The 23,169-nt window shown below is 30.8% G+C and overlaps 1 protein-coding gene and 2 long non-coding RNA genes across 10 annotated transcripts in view; all 3 read right to left on the bottom strand.

Moving 5' to 3' along the window:
* LOC147906557 (uncharacterized) overlaps positions 1-23,169 on the bottom strand; it is a 270,166-nt gene that overhangs the window by 124,320 nt on the left and 122,677 nt on the right. The window lies entirely within an intron of this gene.
* Positions 1-23,169, bottom strand: part of Marf (Mitochondrial assembly regulatory factor) — a 203,599-nt gene that overhangs the window by 67,236 nt on the left and 113,194 nt on the right. For all 8 annotated transcript variants that reach the window (XM_087416305.1, XM_087416299.1, XM_087416298.1 and 5 more), the window contains 2 exons: positions 22,019-22,412; positions 13,668-13,775 (listed from right to left, as the gene is read on the bottom strand). In XM_087416305.1, coding sequence (XP_087272431.1) covers positions 13,668-13,775; positions 22,019-22,412 — 502 coding nt within the window. The remainder of the gene's footprint in view (positions 1-13,667; positions 13,776-22,018; positions 22,413-23,169) is intronic.
* On the bottom strand, positions 103-13,661 carry LOC147906561 (uncharacterized). The gene is made up of 2 exons (XR_015548329.1): positions 534-13,661; positions 103-359 (listed from the first exon to the last, which is right to left on the bottom strand). It is a non-coding gene; the product is annotated as an uncharacterized LOC147906561 (long non-coding RNA).

Below are 23,169 nucleotides of genomic sequence, written 5' to 3'. Positions count from 1 at the left end.
TTTTTTACATCACCGCATATACGTAAATATCGATCATTATTTACGCGACATCTTCTGCGCTGGACTCCTACTGCCTGTATCCTTTTCAGTTTTTTGATACGCTTTTTATTCTTTTTTTTATCATTATAAACTTATAAAATGAAATGTATAAACGTAATCAATAATGTGATAGGATCTCATTTCTATGAGCTGTTAATCAAAGATATTGGCAATGAATATTATAGTTTATTAATAGATGAATCTACTGATATTATAATTGACAAAATTCTTGTGTGTATCGCTATTAGATATTACAGCACTGAATAAAAAAAATCATATCTTTTTCAAGTTAATCCATATTGAAGATGGCACAGCAGAATCTGTTATAAAGGCAATAAAAAAGTTATTGATTGATACAAAGTTGCAATTAATCAAAATGCAAGAGGCATCGATAATGCATCGATAATAGAAGTGAATTCAGGTGTTTACTCATTAAAGAAAGACATAGCTCATCTAATATTAATTAAATGCATGTGTCACTCACTCCAACTTACCACTTCGAAGGCAACCGAAAATACGCTGCATCGAAATATTGAATTTTTGATTAAAGAAATCTATAACTTTGCTAATTTGTCTATAAGACAGTTGAAATATGCATAAATCTATCATAATCAGACGTTAAACGATGGTCAAAATCACTTGAAAATTTTGCGAGTCGTGGAGACTCGATGGTTATCAATCGAGCCTGCAATCAAACGAATTTTAGATCAATGAACAGAGTTGAAAACGCACTCTGAAATTTCACGAGTCAATGATAATTGTTACACAGCTGAAATGTTATATGCCATGTATTGTGACAAGAAAAACTTCATTTATTTAATTTTCTTTATCCGATTTTAAGCATAATGCAAAAAACAAACAAGAACTTTGAATCACAAGTGGCTGATCGAATGGAGCTTCTTTCGGATATTAAAAGGCTTTAATGATTGCTAATAAAATTCTACTCCCAACGGCAAGAATAAATATTTACGAGCAAGACATCGAAAATATTTGAATTCTTCGCCTTTCTTGGGTTACGCGTTTGAGTCTTCTTGTACAAAGAACGGAATTTTTGGTCAGGAAAAAAAATTTGAAATCTATAATAGATATGTCTCTTTTGTAATTGCTCTGACGAAAGAACTAAAACCGTTTACCTGATAATATTAAGACAGTGGAGTGCACAAGTGCTTTTTCTGTGACTGAATGCTTGAAAGCAAACAAAGTTCCAATTACAGATATAACTTCGTTTTATGGTAAAAAAGACTTTATAACGATCGCTCAAATCGAATTAGAGTGGAAGAATATTCATCATATTAGATGGGAAGAAACACGAGACATGGAAAAATTTTGGATTGAAATAAGACATTATTGAGATGCTAGTGGAGAAAATTCTTTCGAAAATTTAATTAATTTGGCTCTTAAAGTTCTATGTCTTCCTCACTCTAATGCCGATATTGAGCGAGTGTTTAATCAGATGAACTTGATTAAATCTAAGTTGCGAAACAAAATAAAACTTCCGTTATTGAATAATATATTACATATTCGGTTTGAACTCAAAAGGCTCGATCTTTGCATTAATAACTACATTCTATCCGAACATGTTTTAAAAAAACATCGATAATAACAAAACGTACAAAAAGTTAATGCCAGAGTTAGATGCTTTTGAAGCGGAGGAGCTACATCAGATGCTATAATATATATACATATATACATATATACATACAGTATTAATTATTTAAAAACATAAAATTTATTTAAGAACATAAAATATGTAATGTAAAATTTGCATTAAAATAGAGTTTTATATTTAATTCATGTCATTAATTTCATAATTTTATCGTATCTGTTATTTTTTTTCTAATTTATCAAAGATGTTAAAATTATTTTGCCAAAAATATTACTTAAAACTATTGTTTTTACATGTTCATTATATGTATATGTTTTTCAATATATGTAGAGGAGAATTTAAATAATATTAAGTAATATCAAATTATAATATTTCATTATAAAATTATGATAAATTATAAAAAATTTATTTTATTCATTGCTGATATTTACTGCTGATAATACTGAAAAGTTATAATGTACGTGACACAGCTTCAGATTATCTATTAACAGTGAATATCGGAATACAATCTCTTAATGGAAATGTTATTAGAGCCATAAACTATGCCATTCATTACCAGTACTGAAAATCTATAGTATACGTAACGTGAATTATAAATTTTCAATACTCGTAGTGAATAACGGAAAGCAGTCTAAAGTTTTCATCACAATTTCATTATTATTTGTAAGTAATTTCCCAATAAAATTGACAAACTGGAGCTTTTTGAGCTTTTCGATAAAAAACTAGAGATTTCTAGAGATTTTTGAAGGCTAATTTTGAGATTTCTTCTATCAGCAAATTGGCAACACTACGTAGAACCAGATCTTCGAGTACTTGTTATTGGTCAGGTACTTGAATTGATCGAAATGTTGCAATATGATAGCTGTTCTTCTCTCATTTTGTAGTGATGCAAAAACTCCATCAGCCCAAGGAACCATATTAAATGACCCAGTTTCTTTCAGTTGTTGAAATGATAAAGAGAATACTGATTTATCCGGTAATCTTCAGTTAAGAAATCACGCGACGTATTCACGTCGAATAGCGTTAGTATTTTTCGTCACAAAACCCATATGAATATACCATATCGGCATATTCACTATTAGAATATGTACGAGGTATGATTATAAGTTTATTCGACAAAAGTATTCAATGAACTAATACGAATTACGAACTACAACTGCATGCTTTGCGAACAAAAGCCTATCAAGACTAAAATTAGTAATAATAAAGGACTCTTTATAAATAAATAATAAATATAATCTAGGGCAAGTAAGAGTCTAACATATACATAAATTTATATTCAACAACCAAAAAATTACAAATTTGAAGATATTATATACTAATCAATTACAACATGTTTCGATCTTAAGATTAGGCCCTCTTCAGATAAATATAATTATATTACTACATAAAATAAACGCAATAATTTATATTACTACATTAAACCACTATTGGTAGTCATGGAATTAGATGTATACATATATCGAGAGATTGAATGAAAGTTGAACACAGAAAATGAAATTGCTCGCCAAAATATTTGAAAGACCAGTTAAAAAAAGAATTTCATTATGTTCTGATACAAATATAAATTAAATTAGTTATATTTAATTATTATTATGAAGCAACCAAATATCACGTCATCTCGAAGAATACTCACCAATCATCCCAAAGAATTATTATACTTTGTTGGTACGATGCTCGTCAGAGTACATTAGTCAATATGATTATAAATAATTATATATAACCGTAGTCCAAAAATGAGACTCACACAGCCATATTCCATATAAAAATAAAATTTCTAATAAATAAAAAATAAATAGATAAATAAATTGTATGAAAAGATGTAAAATCAGTCACGAAATAAAATTAAATGTGTAACTGTTACGATGGTTCCATACTGATTAAACGAAAAATAGATTGAATGTGATCTTGGCAATGGAAAGTCAGACCTTGTTTACAATCGGAATATACGCTTTATGTAAGTCCTCAGTATCAATTTGAAGATTAAGACTGTTTTTTTGTTTTTTAATATGTAGCTTCTCCGAAACTAACCGTTTATTATAACATGGTTCTTCATCAAGGATTTCAACATTACTCCAATCAAAATCATGTTCTAGTTCTACTATATGCGCTCAGTTATAACGAAACGGGAAGACGTGTTTCACTGTATATGATTTCGGTGTTCGAGTTTTTAACTGTTTCCCCGTCTGTCCTACAGATGCCTCACAATTATTGTACTTAATCTTATAAACTATATTATTTTTCGATAAATGAGGACGAGGATCCTTATGTACTTTAATATATTTTTGTATTTGTATTTTTGTATTGTAATTTATTCGAACTGAAAAAAGATACCTTGATATCGTTTCTATTAAACTTATTAAATTTGTCTGTCAAGAACGGAATAAAAGGTACTGTAAACCATGATGGAACAGTCGATGGATCCTCGTTATCTCGGTCAACAAATACTGCACTTTTAACTTTGATGCTTATTAATTGTATCAGAAAGTGAGTTTTAGTGGACAGTCATTGTTCAATAAAATGTCAATTATTAGAGTTTACAAATTTTTCTCGTGTTTCTCGGAATTCTAAATCTGACAGTAGAATAGCTCTATCCACTAAACTAAAGATTACACCTCTCTTTTGAGAAAATGAATGGTTGGAGAAAAAATTCAAAAAGCTACCTGAAAAACTCGGTTTATGATATCAATTAGAAATTACAAAATTGTTTTTAATTATTATTTGGACGTCTAGAAAATTTAATGAATTTTCTCCAACCTCCTGGTGAGTTGGAGACGTGAGTGAAACAAATTAATTTCATAGACATGGTATCACTTTTTACGAACATTACGATTGACATAGCCTTGGAATACATTAATGACAACTGGAATTTTATATCAGAAAAATGTAATTTATCAAAACAGAGTTTTTGACTGTAGTTCGCTTAATTTTAAATTCTACATATTTTGTATTTGAAAATATTATTTATGAACAGAATTTTGGCATACTCATAGGGTCTCCTTTGTCACCTATCATTGCTGATTTGATAATGCAAAGATTGGAAAGAATACCTTCGAATTTATTTAATGATCATGTTCTTTTTTATTTCCAAATGTCGATGACTTATGTGCAGTTCCATCATCTGAGATTCTCACTTTCTTAGAATGCTTTAATTTGTTTCACTCACGTCTCCAACTCATCATGGAGGTTGGAAAAAATTCATTATAAATAAATTTTATAAACGTCCAAATAATAATTAAAAACAATTTCGTAATTTTTGATTGATATCACAAATCGAGTTTTTCGAGTAGATTTTTGAATTTTTTCTCCAACCATTCATTTTCTCAAAAGAGAGGTGTAATTTTTAGTTTAGTGAATAGAGCTACTCTACTGTCAGATTTAGAATTCCATGAGAAAAATTTGTAAACACTAATAATTGACATTTTATTGAACAATGACTATCCACTAAAACTTACTTTTTGATACAATTAAGGCGTATAATTTTGCTTATACCGTTTTTTTCCGAAATTCAAGGCTTTATTGTAAAAAACTGGTTATACATTTATGATTCAAAGTATTATCCATCGCTGGCCACTACTTTCTCCCATCTTTCGGGCAGCATACGAATCCCTCAAAAAAACTGGTCATCTTTTGAGGCGATCCACGAATTGATCCAATTTTTTACTTCTTCATAAGACCGGAAGTGCTAGTCAGTCAGGTCGTGTGCCATTGATCGAAACAAGTCAGAGGGAGCAACGTGTGGAGAATACGGCGGGTGGTAGGACTTCCCATTTCAACGTTTCCAAGTATGTCTTGACCACTTTCGCAACATGGGGTCGAGCATGCAAAATCACTTTATTGTGTCTCTCGTTGTATTGCGGCTATTTGTCTTTCAATGCTCGGCTCAAACGCATCAATTGCGTTCGATACTGATCGCCTGTGATTGTTTCAGTCGGTTTTAACAGCTCATAATATAGTACACCGAGCTGGTCCCACCAAATACATAGAGCATGATCTTGGAGTCGTGAATATTCGGTTTGGCCGTCGACGTGGAAGCATGGCCGGGAACTTCCCATGATTTTCTGCGCTTGGGATTATCGTAATGAACCCATTTTTCGTCCCCAGTCACAATGCGATACAGAAAGCCCTTCCGTCTTTGCCTTTCAAGCAGCTGTTCACAAGCAAACAAACGCCGTTCAATATCTCTCTTCAACTCGTATGGCACCCAATTTCCTTGCTTCTGAATCATTCCCATGGCTTTAAGACGTTTTGAAATGGCTGGTTGAGTCACTCCTAATGATCGTGCCAATTCTTTTTTATTTTGACAAGAGTCTTGATTGAGTAATGCCTTCAATTCTGCATCTTCGAAAACCTTCTCTCTTCTACCGCTATGCTGGTCTTCGATGTGAAAATCACCGTTCTTGAAGCGTTGAAACTACTTATGACACGTTCTTTCACTAATAGCGGCTTCACCATAAATATTTGAGAGTATTCGATGAGCTTCAGCCGCAGATTTCTTCATATTGAAGCAAAAAATTAAAACCTCCCGCAAATGACAAGAATTTGGCTCGTAAACTGACATTTTCAATCGAGAATAACTTTATAATGCAGACACAAATCGACTAATGTTTCTATGGGGTTATGTTGACAGTTGACCAAGTTTATTGTATGACGTCTATGATCTATTTATTTCGATCATCACTTATCGCTAAAACCATCTATACGAAAAAGGTATAAGCAAAGTTATATACCTAATAATAAGCATCAAAGTTAAAAGTGCAGTTTGTTGACCGAGAGAACGAGAATCCATCGACTGTTCCATCATGGTTTACGGTACCTTTTATTCCATTCTTGACAGACAAATTTAATAAGTTTAATAGAAACAATATCAAGGTATCTTTTTTCAGTTCGAATAAACTACAAAAATATATTAAAGTATGTACATAAGGATCCTCGTCCTCATTTATCGAAAAATAATGTAGTTTATATTATAAGATTAAGTGCAATAATTGTGAAGCATCTTGTAGGACAGACGGGAAAATAGTTAAAAACTCGAATCTCGGAACACCGAAATCATATACGTTGAAACATGGATCTTCCCGTTATAACTGAACATATACTAGAACTGATTTTGATTAGAGTAATGTTGAAATCCTTGATGAAGAACCACGTTATAATAAACGGTTAATTTCGAAGAAGCTACATATTAAAAAACAAAAAAACAGTCTTAATCTTCAAACTGATACTGAGGACTTACATAAAGCATATATTCCGATTGTAAACAAGGTCTGACTTTCCATTGCCAATACATTGAATCGATTATTTTTCGTTTAGTCAGTGTGGAACCATCGTAACAGTTACACATTTAATTTTATTTCGTGACTGATTTTACATCTTTTCATACAATTTATTTATCTATTTATTTTTTATTTATTAGAAATTTTATTTTTATATGGAATATGGCTGTGTGAGTGTCATTTTTGGACTACGGTTATATATAATTATTTATAATCATACTGACTAATGTATTCTGACGAGCATCGTACCAACAAAGTATAATAATTCTTTGGGATGAGTATTGATTGGTGAGTATTCGAGATGACGTGATATTTGGTTGCTTCATAATAATAATTAAATATAACTAATTTAATTTACATTTGTATCAGAACATAATGAAATTCTTTTTTTAACTGATCTTTCAAATATTTTAGCGAGCAATTTCGTTTTCTGTGTTCAACTTTCATTCAATCTTTCGATATATGTATACATCTAATTCCATAACTACCAATAGTTTAATGTAGTATCATTATTGCGTTTATTTAATGTAGTAATATAATTACATTTATCTGAAGAGGGCCTAATCTTAAGATTGAAACATGTTGTAATTGATTAGTATATAATATCTGTCTATAATAAATTTGTAATTTTTTGGTTGTTGAATATAAATTTATGTATATGTTAGACTCTTACTTGCCCTAGATTGTATTTATTACCTATCAATGACCTTCAAGCTTCAAAATAAAATAAGAAATATTTTAATTATTCATTCCTACAGTTCTGTATAACTTCAGAAGTAAATATCTTTTGAACGAAGCATCTTTTGCGAGCATACGTCCAGTAGAAAATTTTTGTTTATTTGGGATCCTGGATATTGTAAATAAAACAAAAATTTTTATTCAATTAAAATCAATTAAATTCAATTTGCTTTAACTGGATTTAATTGGACTGAAAGACTATATTTCCTATTCAGAATTTTGAATTGAGAAGTTGATTCACGAGAAAAGCTGACATTATTTTTAGATCTAAGCATAGAAATGTACTTCACGCAATTCCTATAAATAAATAAAAATGATTCGGATTAAAAAGGATTCATTTTAACGTTCGCGAATGCGTATTTCTGAAAATTTGAATCCATTTGAAACCATTTCAATCCATTTCAATCCATTCTCATTTACTGGATATCACGGTCGTGATGTCCGAATCGTTGCACTCCTGTTAGTTATATGTGTATACGTTTTCACATCTTCTATACGCGCGCGAAATAATGAAGACGCTGATTGAACTTAAAAGAAACTTTATGTAATACACAAAATCTGTTAAGCCTTTCTATTAAGAATAGCAACCAAAACAAACATCGCTTAGGATCGATCTTCATTTCTTTTTTCTATCAATTTCCCTACAGGACAGTTGAAACGCTAATGTACAGGAAAGCAACTTTAGGAGCACAACAATATTATTAAACACGAAGAATCACCTTGATCGAATGGCGTTTTTCGCGCGCGCGCGTACGCATGTGTTTAATATACATTTTATTTACGTATCAACATTTGGAACATTCAATATGTCACGTCCTTAATTCAAAAGTGACATAATTCAACAAACGTAATTTTTAAATTATTATCATGAATAAGTTATAGCGATACAGACATCAAAAGTGAGTTAACTTAATTTCATAAGAAATCGAAGAATTAATGATTTTAGAAAACCATCATAATTGTCATAACTAATGAAAATTGCTTTTTAAGAATCGTGAAAATGATAAAGTTTAAGGCAAGAATATTTTTTTTTCAATATTATTTGAATAACGTTCTACCATGATAAAAAATAGTTCTTCCTTATTTAGGAAAATTCAACTTTTGTATCATTTTTTAAATCAGGGAATATATTGTTATATTCATCATTTATTTTCTTCAAAGTTTTGTTTGTGTTTCATAAATACATCAATACCTGTTAGTTAGCATTTTGAAATAATAATTTAAATTGGTAAAACTGCACAAAAGGGGAGCACTCGCCGACGACCTTGACCTTGACATATGTTGTTAAGATCATCATCCTGAGTAACCTCCAAGAAGTTTAGCCATCGCTCGCTATCCGTTAAAAGGTAATTAACAAAAAAAGTTTAAAAAATAATATCTCATTTCTGCTATAACGAAAACTGTAAACCTATATAGAATATCACTTTATTGAAAAGTGTATGTGTGGATCTAGTAGAGTGAAAGTCGTTTCGCGTTAAAAAAACCTAACCCTAATCCAACCCGTTTTTTGGTGTAAGGTATCCCTCATTTCGCGTGGAAGATTGTAAATCCATATCATTTTGCGTTAAAAAACCTAATTCTAACCCAACTCATTTTTTACTTTCGCGTGGAAAATTGTACTATTCAAAAGCAAAGTTCTATTAAGTTCTACTAAGTACAACCTTCCACGCGAAATAAGGGTCACCTCGCATCAAAAAATGGGTTGGGTTAGAGTTAGGTTTTTTTAATGCAAAACGACATGGATTTACAACCTTCCACGCGAAATGAATACCACCTCGCACCAAAAAAATGGGTTGGATTAGGTTTTTTTTAACGCGAAACGACCCCATCTCCTCCTCTTGGAGGCGCACGACTTCTACGCGAAGCAACTTTCGAAATCGTGATCCTGAGTGATCTCTAATAAGACTTTGAAAGTTGCTTCATGTGGAAGTGCCCCTCCCCCCAAGCAGGGGGGGGGAGAGTTGCTTTATGTGAAAAGTCATTACGTAAGCAAGGAAGGGTGTAGGATAGTTTCTAATATTATATACAGCAGAAATAAAACGTTATTTTTTTCAACCTTTAATAACTTTTTAACGAATAACGAATGATGATTAAAACTTGTTGGAGGTTATTCAGGGTGATAACAACATACATCAAGATCGAGATTGTCGGCGGGTGTTCCCTTTTTTTTGCAGTTTTACCTTTAAATTTATTAATGTATATTTGATGTTTCTAGCACATAATTTACTAATGTATATTATATTTGATGTTTCTGGCACATAATTTACTAATGTATGTTATATTTGATGTTTCTGGCACATAATTTATATATCCTATTAGTTAAAAAGTAAAAATTTGGTTTGTGGAAATATTATTACAGAAAAATAATAAAGGAGGAATCTCCATAAGGCCAGTTTTCGGTCCTATTTCAATTTCACTTTAAATTATCGAAAACGTTTTAAACTGTACGAATTATCGGAATTAGATAATTTTAGCTTAAACGGACGTATTTGATATCTGTAACTAGTCAGCCCCACTTTTATCACTAACATTCCTAATCTTTTCGACGTATTTTAAACATACATGTTATTTGGGAAGCTTCTTTTCCCGTATTAAGCATTATCTAGTCAATGACGTGGACGTGTCGGGTTTTTGATCCCAACCTGAAGTGTGCAGTGCATGGCGTCACGCGTGCGAACGGTGACTCGATCATTATGATCGGCCATGACTCGAGACAGTAGGCGTTGCTGCACATTTCAAATTCTGACAAGGAACCTTTTTCAAGCATCACTCGCTGATTTTTCTCATTTTTTAGATTTAAGAAGTGATATTAAAAAGTGATTTTTCATGTAAAAAATAATTGCTCAATATTAACCGTAGCGCTTATACACGGTGTCTTAGTTTTAATAATGAATTAAAATTCTTCGAAAATAATGCGTTTTTGCTTAAATCAACAATTAAAGCAGTTTTATTTCCAGTTTTTACGCTAATGTTACAACTGGAAATAAAGCTGCTTTAATTGTTGATTCTTAGTTATATTACAATATAGCGTGTATATAAGAAGGTACTCCAGAAGACAAAGTAGTAATATATAAAATACCTCCTAAATATACTGGTAATTATCAACCATTTGTTGACGTATATTTTTTTCAACCGTTAAAAAATTACGTCCATCGAAATGAAGACTGGATCGTAATTGATTTACATTTTGACATTTTTAATCGAAATAATATATACTCAAATTAATGGGTACCATATTTAATCAAGTTGGTTCTCTTCAAGTCAAACATTTAATTCTCTATTCATGGTACAAAACCGGATGGCCAAATCATAAACCCGAGACTTTTGAAACGTTTGTTCAATTTTGTTTAACTTTTGATTCAAGTAACTGCGAAGTATTTCCTTGCAATATATTAGCATTTAATCGATGCAGTTGATACAAGCTATTATTGTGTATCAATTACTTTGTGATATAAAATATTTACATATGCAACAATTACATTAGAAATTACAATAATTTCACTTAATTCTATTTAATTTTTATTATCTATAAGTAAAGAAAATAAAAATTAAGATAAAAAAATTAAAAAGGCCGAAGAAATTTTTATTTTTTAGCACAGTGCTTTTTAGCACATGCTCATAAGCAATGACTTTATTTATATAAAGTATCACATAAAAGTAAAATAAAAAATATCTTACATAAAATATGAAATAATTTATAAAAGTATTTATTTTTTTTATGTAACATTTAATCATTTTGAACTAACATTCTTGTAAGTAGAATGATAAAAAGAATCGATTTGCATCTAAAAATAATATAATTTCACTAAAAAAGTTTAATTGACTATGAAATCACCTCCGCAGAGGCTCTCAAGGTCAAATAAATCTATTCTACATTTTTTTTCGAAAACCAAACAACTTTTATTTTTAATAGAAACATTTTTAATAGAAACGCATTATTTTCAAAGAATTTTAATTTAATATTAAAATTGAGACACCAGGTATAAACGCTACGATTAATATTGAGTAGTTATTTTTGGCATGAAAAAATCACTTTTTGAATCGAAATCTGAGAAAAATCAAAAAATGAGAAAAATCGGTGATTGACACTTGAAAAAAGTTCCTTGTGAGACATCACGTCTATGTCATTGATCCTGGGTAATGCTAACAAGTACAGGAAAAGAAGCTTCTCACATAACACGCATGTTTAAAATACGTCAAAAAGATTAAAAGCGTCGATGGTAAAAATAGAGTTAACTAGTTACAACAGGTTTGTTAGCATACTCCAACATGCTTCAACATGTTCCTATTATAGCTCCTACTCATTCTAACGAGCGCGTTTGAGTGAGTAAGAGCTACAGTTGGAGAAAGTAGAAGCATATTGGAGCATGCAACGCAAACAAATCTAAGGTAACAGGTATCAAATCGTCCGTTTAAAATCACCTGATTTCAATAATTTATTCTAGTGCTCGGAATTAGTTGCCCATTTCGAGCAGATTCCTGAGGCGATCTCTACTATCACTCGAGACTCGGCGGCCGAGCCCACGTGACGCTGTGCCTCAGGAGCGTCGCGATACAAAAAAGTATGCTGGGAGCATATCTTCCGGCAAATATCATTAAAATATTTTCTTTCCTACATGATTTTTATTTTAATATTTAAATTTTTTATAACTCGAGTGGTAATGGAGGTCGCCTCAGGAATCTGCCCGAAATAGGCAATTAATTTCGAGCACTGATTTATTCAATAATAAAGCATAAAAAAACAATAAATTAATAGATTCCTTATATTTATGTATACATACTATGTTACAATAATTTAAACAGGCCGTTTAAATTACTGTAACATAGTATGTATATGCCGTTTGAATTGTTGTAACATAGTATGAAAAATAATTTTAATTTTTAAACACTGCGCAATTATAGCAATTATGGTTTCCACATTTAAAAAAATGCAATAGTCAATAGTCAATAATCAATAGACCTATTCCACAAAAAGAAGAATCGAAAAAAAGAATCAAAATTATATATCGTATAATAGCAAGCATATAAAATAAACTGCTAGTCCAAAGCTAGTTCTTGATAACAAGGAAGTCTACAATTAAAAATTTTTTAAGTCAAATCATAAAATAATAAAGATGATAAATAAAATGTACAGTACGGAAAGACGTATTGACCATACATCGTCAAGCAGTGAAATGAACAGAAATTGTGAAAATTCGCCGATCATTTAAAAGTCAAATTTGATGTCAATAATAAAAACAAACTAAGAGTTAAAATAATTAAAGTATACTTGGTTTAACAATTCTGTATCTGTTTTTAAATTAATGCTATTATCTGTTGCGCACTCTGAATAGCGCCTATTCCTTTGATCCCTTTTTATTTATTTTTTAGTTTACTTTTAAGTTAGGGAAACGTGATATTCAAATTTTATATAATTTTATCATTTTAAATTCTTGATTAATGATTAATTGTTAACATTCTCTTTAACGTATTATATATATAACATCGTCTTTGTAATTGTTTAATATTCTTTTTTAAACGTAAATTTAAAACTTGATATAAATTTATAATTTACAATTATTGAATAGTTTTTGGTAAGCAAGAATTATTATGACAAAATATTTTAAAAAATTTAGCACTATTTAGATAGTGGGGGTCGCTCGCCGGAATCGGCCCGAAATGTGCAAATCTTTGCGAGCACTGTTCTAAATAATAAAGCGTTTCCGATAATTTAAAATGAAACTGAAATAGGGCCAAAAACTGTCCTTATGGAGACTCTTCCTTTATTGTTTAAGAACAATTTAAGTTGTTTAAAATGTAAAACATCTTATTTATTAAAAATAAATCAATTAATAAATTTTATAAAAAATTCAAAATCATGTATAATAAAGAGTAATTAATATTTAAGACATTAGAACTAATTAACTTATTTAAAAGCTTTATTATGAATACCAATAAATTCTGTATAAAGTATATTGCAATTGTTCATAAGACATTTAATTTTCAAATGGTGTTTCATAAATACATACCTGATCAAAATATTCTGGTTCAGAGGCAGAAGCATCCCATCGATTATTTAAAATAAATATATTTGGTTTTGATAATTTTGTTGAAACTTTATGGAAGAAATTTTTTTCCTAAAAAAGAAAATAAAAATTATAATTATTAGGTGTTGGAATTAATTCGTAGCGTTTTACAAGTGATGGGAAGTATTTTCATTAATGTATTTTTTAATGCTCATGTGAAATAAATAACATTCTTTCATTAAAAACGCTACGAATTAATTCCAACACCTAATACAATAATAATTTAGTATACAATAAGAAGCCTATGACTTTGACCTTTACATAGACTAGTCCATTTTAATCCATCTAATAAAATATCTCAATATCCTTAAGACAAAAATGTTTGAGACAAAAGTTGCTTAGTTACTAGAGGGAAAAAAGATGGTGATCTTAGTTAATTGATTTTGAGAAAATGTTCTTAAGGTCATCAACTTAAGGTTATCAAAAATTATAATATTTAAATAAAATTGTAGGTTTTATTTACATAATATAATACAATTCCTTTAATTATTCTGCAAATAAAAATATTAAGGTAAAGATATCGAAAAATCAATAGTTTTCGAACTATTTTTTATTATATTTTAGTACATATTTAGTAAATATTAAATATCTCGTAAATTTCATTTTTTGATAATCTTGTACTTTAATACTTTCATGCAGAGAATAATGAGATAAATCAATTGGTGTAAAGAAAACACATAGTTGCTTATTTAAAAAATTATATAGTTGTATATTGCAAAATGTACAATTTTTTTATCTCTTAACGAATATTATCTAGGACATAATCGTGAACAAGAAGTTTTAGTCATCAGTCGTACACTTTGCGTAACGCTAATGCCGGCGGTATCATAACTCAAAAAATATTTAATGAAAAAATATTTTCTAATAGTGTTTTGGAGAGACACCAGCTTAGATTCTGGAATCAAAAGTAGGATGTTCCGTTTAAAAATATCGATGTAATCTTGACCTGATCTTGGCGACGCCACTCAAGGTCAAACTGATAAGATCAGTAAATAGATCTTTTTAAACCTTACAACTTTTGTCTGAAACACTTTTCTGTAAAATTTATATTTTCCGAGATATTCAGGAGATATTCCTGATTTTTTTTTGGAAACCCTGTATATATAATTCCATTAAAAAAATTTTAGATAACGCTGATTTGACTTAAGAACATTTTCTCAAGATCATTCAAGATCATCTTTTTCTTTCCTCCTAATATCTGAGCAACTTTTGTCTTAAAGTTTTTGAGATTTTCTATCAGATGTAAAATGAATCACCCTGTCTATTAACAAAATCATATTGAGTTTAACTGTTCCGACAAGATCTTTTAGGATCTTAAAAATATTATAAAAGTAAAATATTATAAAAGTACATATAGTTATAATATAACCTGTTTTAGAGATATAAATTGTAGCACTAATTATTTTAACAATATATGTTTAAGAGCAACAATCAAAAGATTTTAACCATCGCTATATAGTTTATTAAAAAAAATCATTAATTGAAACAGTTTAAGAAATATATATATCAGTTTATATCAGTGCTAAAGAAAGTTGCTATAAATATGTAAATACAGTATATGGAGGGAGTAGAGCTTTCTTTACTCAAACATTTACTTAAATGCAATAATTACGAGGACAAATCAATAAGTTCTTAGAAAATCTGTCAGAAGGCACTCGCAGTGTCATGTCACATTACTTTTTGACAAGCATCTTTCAATTGGATATTGTATTGGAATTTGAGCGGAATTCATTGCGTGGTTTCATTTCTGTAGACAATTAAAACGAACAATCTTTGTATTTTTTGCAAAATGAAAAAAACGACTTTCATGCAGTGATCAAATACATATGAAAGGTTTAACGCTGAAAGAAATCAAAGCCGAATTGGATAATGTTCATAACACATCTGCTCCAGTGTTTGCGACTGTATACAATTGGGTGAATGAATTTAAACGTGGTCGTACATGTGCATCTCGTTCGGGACGTCCAATTGAGGCTACGCCAGAAATCATCGATAAAGTCTACAATATTGTTTTGACTGATCGACAAGTGAAAGTGCGCGAGCTTGTTGAGGCCACAGGTATATCACAGGTATGGCACAATGATTTCAATTTTGCACGAATAATTGGGTATGAAAAAGCTATCGGCAAAATGGATGCCGCGTTTGCTCACTGTGGATCATAAGCGCAATCGTGACGATTTCAAAACAATGTTTGGAGATGTTTCAACGTAATTCAGATGAATTTCTTCGATTCATTACTGTGGACGAAACATGGATCCATTATTTCATACCCGAGACGAAGGAACAGTCAAAACAATGAACTTCATCGAGTGAACCAGCTCCGAAGAAGGCAAAGACCATGAAGTCGGCCGGAAAGGTGATGGCTACAGTTTTTTGGGATGCATGCGATATAATTCATATCGATTACCTTCTGTCAAAGCAAACGATCAACGGCGATTACTACACAGCCTTATTAGATCGTTTCAACAACATTTTAAAGAAAAAACATCCTCATTTGGCGAAGAAGAAAATGCTCTTCCATCAAGACAATGCTCAGATTCATACGTGCCCGGCACCGATAGCCAAATTTAACGAATTCCGCTATTGCTTCCCCATCCAGCATATTCGCCAGATTTAGCCCCCTGACTATTTTCTGTTTTCAATCTTAAAGAAATGGTTCGGAGGAAAGAGATTCACCACTAGAGAGCAGCTCATCGCCAAAACAGAGATGTTATTTTGAAGAGTTGGACAAATCATATTATTCGGATTGAAAAAGTTGGAGAATCGTTGAATTAGGTATATCGAGTTGAAAGGAGACTATGTTGAGAAATAAAAATGAATCGATCAAAATAAATGTGTTTTACTATGCTTTTCTAAAAACTTATTGACTTGCCCTCGTACATATACAAGATGTCAGAAATAGGAGCCGCATTGAGGGCGTAAAATAGGTCAAAGGGAACAAAAAATTTTATACTATTTTGAGATATTTGTTGTAGTTTTCAAATTAAAAAAGGAAACGTCTAAGCGATAAACAATATGCGATGAGACCGCGCCACGAGAATTCGTAGCAGTCTGTTTATATATTCTATATATATATATATATATATATATATATATATATATTAGGTGTTGGAATTAATTCGTAGCGTTTTTAATGAAAGAATGTTATTTATTTCACATGAGCATTAAAAAATACATTAATGAAAGTACTTCCCATCACTTGTAAAACGCTACGAATTAATTCCAACACCTAATATATATATATATATATATATATATATATATATACACACACACACACCATTGATTATAAACGCAATGACTGATTAATCGTTCCATTATTTCATAAAATTTTTCTTCATTGTAATCATAAATTCAACAAATTTCATGCCGTCATATTCAACCGTGTACTTTTTTGTAAATGTAAAATGTGAAAGAAATGCTTTTTGTGCAAAAGAACTATTTTATGTAGCACTATCACTCTTTGCAATAAATATTATATTTTGTAACTGTACGTCTCATTTATTTCTTTAAATCACATCTTCCCCGCATTTCAAGTTTAGTGTGGATTTTTACACTTTTGAAATATACTACGTAGGCTGCTGGAAAAATTTCTGCAATCTAATACTTCCAGTGACGCCAACGTTTTGCTACTATCATATCCGTAAAATTAGTTTTTAATCTATAATTCAGTTAATAGTTTGTACCCAAGCCAACTAATTTTTGTTTACATAGTATTTTATAATAAAACAAGTTATTTTGTGAGAAAATGGAAATTTCGCGTGAAAATTTTCGGGCAATGATTTTTTATGATTACAAATGTAATCTAACTCCGAAACAATGCATCGATCGACTTCATTTGGCTTTTGGGGATGGAGCACCATCCAATAGGACTGTTTATAATTGGTTTGCCGAATTCCAGCGTGGACGTATCTTTCTTTGTGACGAATTTCGTAAAGGTCGTCCATCCACGTCTGTTGCCACTAATGTTGATGCTGTGCGTGAAATGATTGAGACCGGCATATGACATACCGCGAGATTCAGGCATCCTTAGGCATTGACATGAAAGCAATACATATGATTTTGCATGATCACTTGAGCATACGGAAACTTTGCAGTCGTTGGATCCCACACAATTTGATCGAAGCTCAAAAACAAGCTCGTGTTAAATGGAGCAAAGAAATGCTCAAGAAATTCAACCGAGGTCGGTCAAATTTGGTCTACAACATTGTTACTGGGGACGAAACATGGATCTATTCGTATGAGTCCGAAAGTAAACAACAATCCACTGTTTGGGTATTTCAAAATGAACCGAAACCAACAAAAATTGTTCGTTCATGCAATGCTGTCAAGCAAATGATTGCTTGTTTCTTCAGTTATACCGGACATGTGCAATCGTGGCTTTAGAGGATCGAAGGACTGTAAATACTGATTGGTATACAACAATTTGTTTGCTAAAAATCATAAATGAATTGCGTAGAACAAACCGAAATCGTCGCATTATCCTTCATCATGACAACGCCAGCTGTCAAACCGTTGATTTTTTTGATCCAATAAAAATGTCGAATTGATGACTCATTGTCCGTATTCACCTTATTTATCACTTAATGACTTCTTTTTGTTCCCAAACATTAAAAAGAAGATGCGTGGTGAGCGATTTGAGTCGCCTGAAGCAGCTGTTGAAACATTTCGTACACTGATTTCTGAGGCCTCAGAGTGGAAAAAATGTTTCGAAAATTGGTTCGAGCGTATGCAAAAATGTATCGATCTTAAAGGCGAATACTTTGAAAAACAATAAAATCATTTACTGAATTTTACATGTTTTTTTTCATATTGTTGTTTCATTGCAGAAACTTTTCCAGCAGCCTACGTATCATAAAGTACAGAAAGAATTTATTCTCTAAAGTGAGCTAATCAACACACCGGTTACGGCGAGACACTTATATTCATTCTTGTTTTGCCTTCTCTTTTTTCAAATAAAAAATAAGACACACAATTAAATACTGAAAAAAATAAATAATAGAAAAGATGCTTTTTTTCTAACAGTGTCCGACACTCGGCCGAAAACGTCGAAAAAAAGGAACCGTCATAAATCTATTTATCTATTTATCTATTTATCTATTCATCTGCTATTCATATCTGTTGTTTGTACCTCCTCGCGATGAAAAATGCTACTTTCAATTTGCTCACCCGCCATTTTATCATGGAATTCAACCCTGCCAACACTCTGCCCTTCTCCAATCACATCACAATGGACCGAATCAATCAGCGCGTGGGCAGCTATGAAATCGAATCAATCAAAATGCACCATTTAATTACTTCATTACCTCCATTCTTCCCCCACTGATTAATCAAAGCGTGTCATTTTTCCAAATGGAGTCCGTCTAGGCCACGCTCTAACGCCAGAAGTGGAGTAGAGGAGGTTTATTTAGATCATACCCATAGCTACTCATTTATTAATTACTTAAATATTTTTCAAACGATATTTGTTCCAACACTGAGATTAACTGCAAGTAAAATTCAAGTTACAAACTTAAACACATCTTTATATTGTCAACTTCTTTTATTTTATAATAACTTTTTAATAAATAACAAGCGATGGCTTTATCTTTTGATTGTTATTCAAGATCGTAATCGACAATATATACATGCCAAAATCAAAGATATTGGAATCTGATCTTCTATATCAACAACAAGATATTATTAAAGCAGGCCAAAGATAAATCTTCATGACTATCAAAGAGGCTCACTCAAATTAAGACATTTTTTAGACGTTATGATAGTGTTCGCTTTGGAGTGCACTGCGCTTTAAGCATTATTTCTTGTTTATCAAATATTAAACAAAGACAAATAATGCTTACAAATGCTGTGAACGCACAATTGAACGCAGCATTATATCATAAGATATTTTTAAAAGTCATCTAAATAGGAGAAGCGCCACTTAATGGTCAAAGTTAAATATTAAACCAATACATATACATATTCTTATTTGAATGAATTTAAATGAATATACAGAAACTATGCGTTTCGCAGGTTATCTCCGTGTTCGAATTCAAGAACGCCAAATTCAACATTGCAGTTCACTTCATTCTTAGAATGCCAACGTTTTGTGAACATTGCAGTTCACTTCAAGACGAGGGACAATCTAATACTGAGCTGTTTCTCCGGGTGATTTCCTTTATATATACATTGTTTTTTTATGTGGGAGAAGAATAGGTATGTTGGCGAGAGGGGATAGAAGGGAGGAGTGTAGAGTCGATTAATCTTCGATGACCGAGAGAATAGTCTTCTACTCGTATATTTTACTTATATTGTAGCCATTATCTCTATTTAGATTATTAGGGTGTTTTTTTATCTCTCTATATCTTTTTTATAGCCTCTCTATATTTTCTTGAAAAGTATAATGTAATATTGGCTATTGTAATCACTTTATCAAACAGTATTTGATGTCCTGTCTCACTGTTATGTTCTGATAACTGATTGAGTGACGCGTTTTAACTTAACGTCACGTGTTGTTCTTTTATTTGTAGATTGATCATATTCTCTCGGTCTCCTCCAACGTATATTTTTCCGCAGTAGCAAGATATTTTATATACTCCTACGGAACTGAGTAGAGGTCTTTGATCTTTAGGATTTTCTAAATTTGTGCTATCTTTTTGGGTGGTTTAAATATGATTCGGATATTGTGTTTATTTAACTCTTAAATGCCACATGTAAAAAAAATCACGGAGATGCTATACGGGGTTAATTAGACTCCAACGTGAAAAAGTGTATGCTATTCCTAAAGTTTTCAGTATTTTGCTTTGAAAATTTGTTTGGATATACTTCAAAGAGAGAGCTTCTAAAAGAAGATGTAATTGTGTAGTTATGGTGAAATTTTACTGTAAATATACTAAAAAAAAAATTAGTTAAAATTTAAGAAGCATACTCTTTTTAAACAAATAAAGTATATTTGTTTTAATTTTTTATATTTTTCGCTAAAAATTAAAGTTGTACTCCTGAGATATTTTTTTAGATGAAACTAAGTTTGACAGTGGATATTCTAAAAAAAGTATTTATTTTGCGAAATAAATGAGGAAATTCTAGAGAAAGAAAAAATACAATTAACGATTTATTTGACCTAATATATTTGGTAAAAAAGTTATGAAAAAAGTATTTTTGGGCACATAATTACAAAAGTATGTAAAAATATATTACAAAAAATACAAAACATATAAACATTGATTTTATTCTAACCCAGAACATTCGACACAAAAATAAACGTAGTATTTATTGCACATCGGCTTGTGGCACGAAAGCAAATTACATTCCATCTAATTATTTATAAAAAAGTTATTGTATAATTACAACACTAAGAAAATTTTGAACCACGCACATTAATACTTACAATTCAAAGTGATGAAATTTACATAAAAATGTGAATAAAAATGTCGCTCCAATTTTCATTTTGCACAACGTAAATGACACACTGTTTTGTACTCCGCCTCGAAATGCATCGTTCCTATACAGGCTGCTATACAGAGACAGACTTGTCGCGAACTTTTCAACTGATAGTTGGGGATCTAAACTAATGGTGGATGGAGCCAAAAGTTTGAGTTACAGCGAGATTATAAAATATATATACATACGATTGAAAAAAACTTGGAGTCTTTTGGACTCCCAGTGGTATTTAAGAATTAATATCTTGCCAATCTGATACATTATTCCTGTAACATAAGGGAGAAAAAAGGATTCTTTTGTCTGATTATGTGTCAGGAATTGTTGTGTTATTTGTATGTTTATTGATAATTTTAATTGTTTTTTTTTGTTGTTGTGATCGTTTTGCTGTAAGGCAAAAGAATACCAACGTGACGTCAGATTAAAATACGTCACTCAGTTAGCATTATCAAAACACAATGAGACAGGATCAAATACTGTTTGATAAAGTGATTACAATAGCTAATATTACATTATACGTAATATTACATCATACTTTCTAAGAAAATACAGAGAGGTTATAAAGGTTATAGAGATACAAAAACATCCTAACAATCTAAATAGAGATAATGATTACAACATAAATAAAATATAGAAAACCATTCTTTCGGTTATTAAAGATTAACCGAATCCCCACCTCCTCCCCTCTCACCTGCACACCCACTTTCTCCCTCACTTCAAAAAATTTTCCTCCAAAATAATTTTTTTTTTTTCAAATATACAGATTATGTGTATTTGATAGATTGGATTTATTAAATATATAATATAATATCTAATAGGTTCTTCTTTATAACGAATTATGTTACAAATGTTATATTACTAATATATATTATACTTACAGTAACCATTATGGTAGATTCTGCATTTGCTACTAAGACAAAAACATCTGCATCCAAGCAATGCTTATCAATCCATTCATCAAGATTTGGAGTTACATCTACGCCTGGACTATCGACGAACACTACATCATCTCGCAGTAATAAACATTTTTCTTTTGGCCAAAATATTCTAACCAAATGGCTTTCACATAACTTTTCTTTGCAAAGAGCATGACCTAACTGTCCAACAGATTGAACTGGTTGTTTTTCAGTAGATCCTTCCGTAATAAGATATGATTCTCCGTTATCTGAACCTTCAACTTGTAAGAAACAATTTGTAGTGTGTCCTATACCACTTGGCAAAATTTTATCATGTAGCATGGCATTAATTACAGTACTTTTTCCATTACTTGTTCTGCAACATACACATAAAGATTACATTTTTTATTTGTATGTCCCATTTTAAAGGATCCATTCAAATATCTCAAAAACACTACGTTAAATCGAAAAATGTGAAATGAAATTTTTCGATTTAACGCAATGTTTCCAATACATGCCTGGCTTCTTTAAAATGAGACATCCTAGATATTGTTTTATAATTGTCAATCACTAATTGGTTATTTAAAAAAATAAATAAAAAAGCTAATTTTTTATCTAATAAAAAATACAAATGTGTATAAAACTTATATATTGTGAAATGAATAATTCATGTATACTTCTTAGCCGATACGTTATCTCGATCGTGAGACATGTATCGCTTACATAAAGTGTCCCAAAATTCAAGAATAATATTATATTATAATATTGCACGCACGCACGCACGCACGCACGCACGCACGCACGCACGCGCGCACGCACTCACATGCATTCGTCAAAATTCATGAAACCCAATCTGCAAAACTCTACAACTTATTCGTAGTATAAGTACTAACTTGTTAAAAACAATTTATTCGGCATTTTAAATAAAACAATTAATATTTAAAAGAATATATAGATTCAGAAAACTTGTTTCTTATTATTTGCGGATTATTAAATTTGTTAAAATAAAGTATTTGTGTATTTGAAAAGAAGGAGCTGCGTCGCAAGATTGCAAAGCTATATGTATTATATAGACTTGCAGAAAGAAATAAAAATAAAAAACGAACCCATATTTGTTAGTAATGAAAGGAGAT

Source organism: Acromyrmex echinatior, unplaced genomic scaffold (assembly GCF_024713525.1).
Source record: "Acromyrmex echinatior isolate Ae372 unplaced genomic scaffold, ASM2471352v2 Scaffold20, whole genome shotgun sequence".
NCBI classification, from domain to species: Eukaryota; Metazoa; Arthropoda; class Insecta; order Hymenoptera; family Formicidae; genus Acromyrmex; species Acromyrmex echinatior.
The sequence above is the reverse complement of the archived record's forward strand: the minus strand, read 5'-3'. Positions and strand labels throughout refer to the sequence as shown.